The sequence below is a fragment of the Bidens hawaiensis genome, unplaced genomic scaffold (assembly GCF_021521415.1).
Source record: "Bidens hawaiensis isolate Kalapana, Puna unplaced genomic scaffold, B.hawaiensis_p1.1 tig00013993_1, whole genome shotgun sequence".
Taxonomy (NCBI): domain Eukaryota; kingdom Viridiplantae; phylum Streptophyta; class Magnoliopsida; order Asterales; family Asteraceae; genus Bidens; species Bidens hawaiensis.
The window spans coordinates 250,124-258,562 of record NW_027492202.1 but is presented as its reverse complement, the minus strand read 5'-3'; the positions used below and the strand labels follow the sequence as shown (position 1 = coordinate 258,562).

General features: G+C 33.0%; 1 protein-coding gene across 1 annotated transcript; it reads right to left on the bottom strand.

Moving 5' to 3' along the window:
• Nucleotides 1-5,065: 5,065 nt before the first annotated feature.
• LOC143545716 (transmembrane emp24 domain-containing protein p24delta4-like) lies at nucleotides 5,066-8,122 on the bottom strand. Its single transcript, XM_077037551.1, has 5 exons — nucleotides 8,091-8,122; nucleotides 7,479-7,617; nucleotides 6,192-6,401; nucleotides 5,892-5,968; nucleotides 5,066-5,506 (listed from the first exon to the last, which is right to left on the bottom strand). Exons 1-5 carry the CDS (start codon nucleotides 8,120-8,122, stop codon nucleotides 5,362-5,364), a joined length of 603 nt encoding a protein of 200 aa, XP_076893666.1. The 3' UTR covers nucleotides 5,066-5,361.
• Between the last annotated feature and the right edge of the window lie 317 nt (nucleotides 8,123-8,439).

Below are 8,439 nucleotides of genomic sequence, written 5' to 3'. Positions count from 1 at the left end.
GTTCATGCACTTCAAACAAACTCAACATTTAAAAAAAACAATAACATAATAAGTGTAGGTGGCGGTTGCGATTCAGTTACATTTAAACGGGCCGACTTTTCTTATAATTTATTATTTTTAAGGAGTAAACTAAATTACACGTCAAATGAGGTTAGCCATGTAGAAAGTCGGCCCATTTATATGTAATGTTTAACTCCTTATAGGTAGTTTATTACCAATCAAAACAATAGGACTAACGCATAACTCGTTGTTCATCCCTTAAGTTTTATACATAATTATCGTGTAAAATAAGCACAAAAATTTATCTTGTGACATGATTTAGTTTCTTAGTTAGTATGTTAACGTTCTTTGTATCGATCAGAAAAATGTTTTTGCAGCTCGCCCAATGCAGACTGTTTTGATCCAAACAAAATATATTTACAACCTGCTGCCATAGTTCTGAAATTATTTTTAACAATACCCAAATACCGATATACTTGCTTTGACCCGTAACCTGTAGTTTCAACATTAGAATGATATGCAGTTTGACTTTTTAAAAAGTCAAAACTGATCTTAACCATGCTCCATAAAAAAAACCTAAATTGGCCTTGATCACGTATATCTGAATTTAACTATATTAGTAAGTTGAACCAACTTTGACCGCAAATCCTCGGAGCTCAAATCTGAAACTGAATAATATTCCTAAAAAAAAATTCTAAAATTGCCCTTATATTCCAATGCAACAAATAACCTTTTGCAGTAGCCAAATATGGTCTTTGACTCTTTTATCTAATTGAATGTAATAATTCGGCTGCAAACTTTATACTACAGAAGCATAATTACAAACTTTTGGTGCTTTGTACCATGTAATTTACTTGACCAAATTACCTGCCTTGAGAGAAATCTTCCACTACAAACAAACAAAACAAGTAACTCTTTTTCTTTGTAAATTTTCTTTAACGAATAGCATTTTTTTCATAAATAAAAGACGACACAACCACCAAGAAGAGGTCTAAGGGTGCACAGGGCTAACTAACTGTTAACACCATTGGCAAACGCCAAACTTGCTAACACGTTGTATAACTACAATGTAGTATACAAGAAGTTATTAGAAACTCATGAATTGTATATTTATGTTACCCTTATAATATCTAATTTAAGGTCATATGGATCTTTGTTTCCATTTATTACTTTGTAGTTTTTTTAATTTTAGCAGCATGAATCGAAATTTTTAATATTATATTTTTTATTGACTCTGCATTTTTACCATCGTGTCTAGTATGCAGGTTCTAACTACAAGAGTTATAATTGGGGCTACTCCTTTTATAGATTAACCGCTAAAGGGTATCATATGAAAATCATATGAATCCGATATTCATATGCCAAATTTGGTATATTTTGGATCAATAGTTTCTTATAAGTTGCCGCCTTAAGTTAAATTTCAAAATGATATGCAAGAAAAAAAAACTGCTTAAAATAATTAGTCGTTTATTTGTGGTCATATCGGGCGTAACACCAGGACCACAATTTGTTTGTAAGCTCCCAATATTTGATATTCTCTTAATTTTATTGACCGGTTATTATTCATGTGACTCATATCTTTCTTTTACCAACTGTGCAGATTGCAGGCTACGACGATAGCTTTGATGCTATGGGTCTACAAGTGTAACTTTTACAAGTCATATACACGTATGGTATATCTAAAAAAAACTAAATGTTGAGAGTTGGATAATATGCGTTATTTTAACTTTTAGTCTGATTTTGATGCAAGTTTTGAGAAACCATAAGCACTTCAACAACCACAATGCGGGACACAACTGGCTAGTGGCCACATAAACAGGTAAGCCATAAAGTACACCTGCAACGTGCTTACTTTAAATGTCTGTTTTTGCTTGAAAGGACTTCTTCTGCTAACTTTTATCTTCGATACAGGTTGAGCCATCTACCAAGAACACCAACAACGGAAACCAACATGAACACAATCATAGTAGCACGGTTGCTCTCAACGAATGCCTATGGAAAATCAGTAAGCAACTAAGCACACAACTTCTACTTTGTGCATAATATTTCCCAACGCCCGTAACTTTTGGCATGGTATTGTTAACAAGACTTCTTTTACTTTAAAGTCAAATGGTTGTCATAAATTTTAATTTATTTATCTAATCTTGCAGGTTGTTGGCAGCGGTAAAAAGAACCGAACGTGAAGTCTATAAAGGCGATGCTTTCTGTTTAAGTTGACAAGAAGAGGTACGCATATCTCTTAAATCATTTTTCAAATGTCTAGACTATAATTGTAATCATATTGTTTTTGCATAATCAATACATTAATCAATAATCAAAATAACTTAATAACCCTTTGCTGGTAACCCAACTAGAAAAAGACTCATTTTAACACTTGTTCGTTTGTTAAGAACTGGACAAGCTTCTTATACAAGGCTCAAGCTCGGGCTCGACAACTAAACAAGGTTCATTTGAGGCTCGGGCTCGGCTTGAACTCGAAAGCAGAAAAAAAATGGTTATAAAAACTCATAAAAACAAACTGTTGGTTTTTAATATGGACAAAACACGTCTCATTGGTGAAAGCGCTTGTCCCTGCAATTTGTTTGATTGATAAAAAGGTTCTGATTGGCTCGTTCGGCTATAAAGGTTTATTCCGCTCGTTTGGTTAAAAGTTATATTTGGCTAAAAAAATCTACGGCTAAAAAGTTTTATCAACGTTTGCCTATGAAATTACGTTTGGTTTGTTTGAATCAGAATTTCATATCCTAAAGAGCCTCTGCTAAATTAAGAAACTGATCATATCGAATATAATTCAAAAAGAGTATTTAATACATGTTTTATAGTGAGCTTGTCTTTTTATTATTATTGTTACTTTTGGCAGCAATCATATCCTAAAAGGGTAGTGATGCATAGTGGTACGTGTCAGGCTGTCAGCAGAAGAATTGCTTTCAGAGAATTATCGTGATAAAGCATTAGATTATGTGAAACGAACCAATTTAATGAATGTTTGGTTTGATTCAGGTATGTTAACTACTATTTAAACATGAGTAACTCTTGTACATTTAACAACTTTGATTAGCAGATTCATAAACTGATTTGGATTTGATTAGTTTATCAATCCAGTGAGTTCAAAATTAAACGTATTTAAAAGATAAAGAATCTGCAAGTTATAACAAATCAGGGTCACATTTGGTATTTTGGAAATCTCTTATCACAGTTCAGATTTGTGTCAACAATTCATTGAGGTCAATTGTCAATGTTTTTTCAGGTTGAATATTGGTCTTTGTCAAAAGTTTGTTAAGTGCAGAATCGAATACAATATACTCGTGTTGAATTTTGGAAAAAAGTGTTGTTTTGGATTATTTCGGGTTATTAGAAAACTTTGCAGAAACAATAACCTTAGCTAAACACAGATCGGGTTAACGGGTCATATAGTTAATTCGGGTTGAATTTGTTGCTGATCGGGTTAAATTTAATTCAGGGTTTTTGTTACAGATTTGGTCAACAGGTCATATGGGTGCAGGGTTTGTTACAGATTTGTTGCATGTGGGTATTTTTGCAAAAAAAAAAAAAAAAAAAAAAAAAGGTAAAATGACCGGTGAAAAATATTTTAATTTTTTATTAGTCAAAGTGTGTAATCTGATCAACCGTTGTTTTGGTGATGATTCGGGTTAACTTAAAAGAGGATTCGGTTAATTTATATAATATGTCACATGTTTTTTTCGGATCAGAGATTACTTACGGGCTTGTTTGGTTGGAAGCGGGCCATATATTGTTGGTGGTATGTATTTGCAATAGGACTTTCAAATAGTGTTCATTCAGCTATATTGAAACTGGTGTAGTGAATAATATTTATGTGCAGTTGTATACAAGGCTTAAGCTTTTTTGTTAATGTTGGGTTGATGTGATCCCATATTGTTTAGTTGAATGGGTTGGCATGTTCGACTCAAGACTGACTCGAACCTGATTATACCAAACCCATATCTAAAATTGACTTGTTTAGTTAAACCGGTTCTATCCTTAAAAACATTCAATCATAAGTTTTGAAATAACATGTCGAGAAGATTTATAAATTTACCGAAGACAAGTAACGTGTTGTAAGTTGTCTTAACCGTCGCATCGCTCGGGTTTCCCACTAGTGTGTGTGTGTGTGTGTTTGATGGAAGCATCTCATATTAAGAAAATGAGAGAAATAAATCCATCTCACATGAAAAGAAGGAAGAAAATGAAAGTCTTTCACATGAATATAAATAGGAAAGATAAATCCATCCCACATGGAATCGTTTAATGTGTTTGACCAAGTTTGAATTTTGTTGACCTGATGACACATTGATGACTTATTAACTAATACATGTTTGCTTATAATTGTTAAGTATCATTTCTACCAAGTAGTATTCCACCGCATATATGTGTAATTTGTTTCTTACTCACATTCTAATAAAGTTTCCATTACGGGTAAGTTATAAACTATCATTAAGTAATATCATGAACTAGCATAGTATGACACCCTAATCATTATCACAACATCATCATATGCATAACATGCTCTATTCACCTTTTTCAATTTGTTCAAACAATAAAGTTTCTGTTATTATCAAGGTTTGAACTATCATCTACCTATCAAATCCAATCATGTTAAACCTTAATATAAAATCATATAACATTCTAAACACCATCATAAAACTATCATAGGCACATCATGTTCAAAATCATGTTTATCCCATCTTCCATATCAAAACAGTTAAGAAATATAATAACAAGTTGTTTATATCTATGTAGTTAGTTACAATTCTAATCATATATCGAGTTATGGTATAACACTGTATTCGACTTTCTAAGCTAGTTATCGTGTTATGAAAGTGTTTAGAGGTTTCCATACAATCGACTTATCGTGTTCTAATATTACTAGAATTTTGGGACTTGAACACCCTCTCCTCAACATTAAACAAGTGTTGTGCCATGTCTATGAATAAGTTATGAGAAAAGTGAATATGATATGAAGAATCTTAAATCTACCAAATCATGAATCTGACCTCATCATTAAATCACATCACATCAGCTACAACGATGTGTTTCCATCATCGCATCACTCTTAATGCACGCACGTTTAAACCAAGGCAGTGGATGTTGGCGATGGCCGCGATAGCGTTGGCGAGGGTGGAGGTATTGGTGACGGCAAGACAAACAATACAATGGTAACAGGTTGTGGTAAGAGTTCAATAAATACAGCCCGTTTTGATATGTTGTTTAATTTGAGTTGACCGAAATAAACACATTTGCAAATTTCTCCTTACATCAAAATCAAGAAAAAGTAGCAAGAACAATAGTTTTATGATTTAAGTCTGGTCTCACAACATCACCACAAGGGAAGGGGTTGAAATTCTAGATCAGTTTCTTCTTTCGGAAGAAACAAGTCAAGTACCATAGTTGTGCACTTGTTGCCAAAATGCAAATACCCAATGATGATATACTGTATCGTGCCACCCGAGACTTGGTCGTCTCACTCACATCCCTCATCTTTGCCTCTCTGCATAACCAACCATGTAAGCAACACAAATTATGAGCTTATGATTAAGATACACGACACTAACGTATTAACAAAGATGGAACCTCAACCCATATACATACATACATGTCGATTTGGGTTGTGTTTTTATGTAAACCCAAATGCAATTAGCAAAAATAAAGTAAATATGTCAAAACGTTTTGAATTTCATCTGTCCCATTCTGTATTTTTAGAAAGCTTTAATCAAAGTTTTTTTTAATTACTAATGTATTCTAAAATAACAAATCCATTTGACAATTGGACAAATAAGTATGACTCGTTTTTGTCAGCCCGTTTGACATACTAACCAACCAACCCATATCGGATCATCGACAACTATACAGATTGACACGGTTGCACTAATCACCTGCGCATGAGATCAAAAAAATTATTCTGAATGCCCTCTACAACTTCTTTAAGCTTTCTCAACTCGAGTTCAACACCCTGTGGAGAAATTCAATCAAAATTTCAGCATTTAATTTGACACATGAGTGTTATACAATGTGCGATTATTGTCAAACTCTTCATAATATCCTTTAATAAAGATAATTAGAAGAATGCCACAGTAACTAACAATGTATACAGAATTAGCCTTTTGTCGACTTTTAATATAAATTAAGAACCATATTAAAACATTAACTAATTGTAGTCAAAAGTTTATACTGACCTCAATTTTTTCTTTTCTAGCAACTGACTCCCAATCCTTTGCTGCAACTCCTATTTTCCAGTCAATAGTAACAACTAATTTACCGTCTTCATCAGAGTGGTCAGATGAGAAACATGTACGATACAACCCAGACTCAGTTGATGCGAATGCGAGTGTACCATGTGTTACGTTTTCCTTATGGTGAATAATGTTCCCATAAGGTGATGTAACCTACAAGAGTAACAGAATCCACGATTAGACTTCATTTTCTAGTCATGCAAACGAATCAAACGAACACAAACTAAGGGTTGACTGTGCTAATTTGTTTAGCTTTAACCTTATAACAAACAAATAAGTGAACACAAACAGTCAAACAAAAGGATTTTGATCTTTGTGTTCGTTTACAATCGTTCATCTATATTTTAAACAAACATAAACCAAAAAAAATAAACAATTACTAAACAATGTCCAAAATAAAGTCTAAATTCCATCAGCATCGCATGATTTAACATATCCAACAATTTAAAAGTAAGCGAAATATTTGTTCTTTCAACTTTGGCCACCAATCTTTTATGCTATTACACGTTGGCCACTAAATTGTTTTAGAAATCGATCACAAAATACTTTTCACTTTTAACCCAACACTTTTCCACTTTCAACTTTACAACATCAATACTTTTCCCCTTTTAGCCTCAAAACTCTTTTATGCTTCCAAGTTTCAACTTTAACCACAAAATATTTTGCCTTTTTATAATAAAATATGCATTTTCATCACATATATTATGAAGAATCCACAAAAAAATAAATAAGTACTTGGTATAATTATCTGTACATTGTTGACACAATTATCCTAAACATAATTAACACAAATACTATGATGTTTGTTATGCTTTAACACAAACTCTTGGTCAAATGAGGATCGATGTTGGCAGACACGTATAGTACACCTAATGTTTCAAATTTGAAAAGTAAAGCCAATAAAATAAAAATATATTATATAAAAGCCGAGCCAACAGAAATAAACATATTACCAAACACGTTCACAAACATAAACAAACAAACACAACCTCTGTTCATGTTTGTTCGTTTACGAACTCCACGCCGAACGATTCACTAACTGTTGGCTGAACATTTGGTTAGTTTACAACCCTACATCCAATTATTAAACCTCTAATAATCCCTAAATGTGCTCAAACCCTAATTTCCCAACCGAATGTATAAATTAAACAGATTAAACATTTCATCAACTAAAACCTCATAATTTTATCATCTATAAATTATTATTATTATTATTATGATTATTATTACCGTGACTGAGATGGTTGAATTGGGAAGACGATAATTTTCGGAGACTACAACGACGTAATCGGCGACAACGATGACATTGTTGTGAGTTTCCTCAGACACGCACTTGGTTCCCGATTTCGGTAAAGTTTGAAGGATTAATCTTAGAATTAATAATATAGTTATGGGTTTTATTTGTTATGTTTTAATTTAGGTATTTGATTTGTAGTAGGTTTCTTGGAGAACAGGTTTAACAGCTCTATAAATAGGGTTTAGTTTATTAGTTTTATTGGAAAGAATTGAGAGAGAGTTTAGAGAGAGTCAAGGAGTCTCATCTCCATGTACGTTTGATAAGTTCGTGAAGTTCGTTTGATATATGGAAAGAGTCGAGGGTTGTCACCTCAATATCTCGTGTCTGTTTGTTTGATAAGTTCGTTTGATTATTTTGTTTGATCCGTCTGGGCCAACAATTGATATCAAAGCTTAGGCTCATTATTCGTAAAAGCTCGTGGGTTTCTTGTTCGTAGGTTTTGGATATTGGTAGAATAGTTTGAAAAGAATTCGGTTGAGGTTTGGTGCATAGAAGTAACATATTATTTTCTTGGGAATCGTGATTCATACTAAAGAGTTTGTTGCTTTAGATTTCTTTTATTGCCATTGTTCACCATATTCCATCTAAGGAGTATTAATATTTTTTTTCTAGGAGATCGAAAATTCACAAAAAGAATGTTCTTGATTTAAAGCAAAGTTTATGGTAATTGGTTATTTATTGGAGATTGGTTTCGGGATCGGGAATCAATTCTAACTGAAAAGCAGACTAGAAAAGGAGTAACGATAGGAAAGACGCGATGGTGAGTGAGGGACTTCCAGTATTGACGAAATCGAACTACAAAGTATGGTCGATCAAGATGGAGGGATTTCTGAAAGAGTATGGTTTTTGGGATGTTATTGAACCTACAGTCGGCTTAGTTGTAGATGAAAGGAA

Bases quoted from the DNA above. Each gene is read 5' to 3' on its own strand.
- LOC143545716 (XM_077037551.1), bottom strand. From the start codon at position 8,122: ATGGTGAACAATGGCAATAAAAGAAATCTAAA. The intron at 5,969-6,191 runs GTCAGTATAAAC...ATTTCTCCACAG, and splicing joins CTAGAAAAGAAAAAATTGAG to GGTGTTGAACTCGAGTTGAG. The intron at 5,507-5,891 runs GTGATTAGTGCA...TTGGTTATGCAG, and splicing joins TTTTTTGATCTCATGCGCAG to AGAGGCAAAGATGAGGGATG.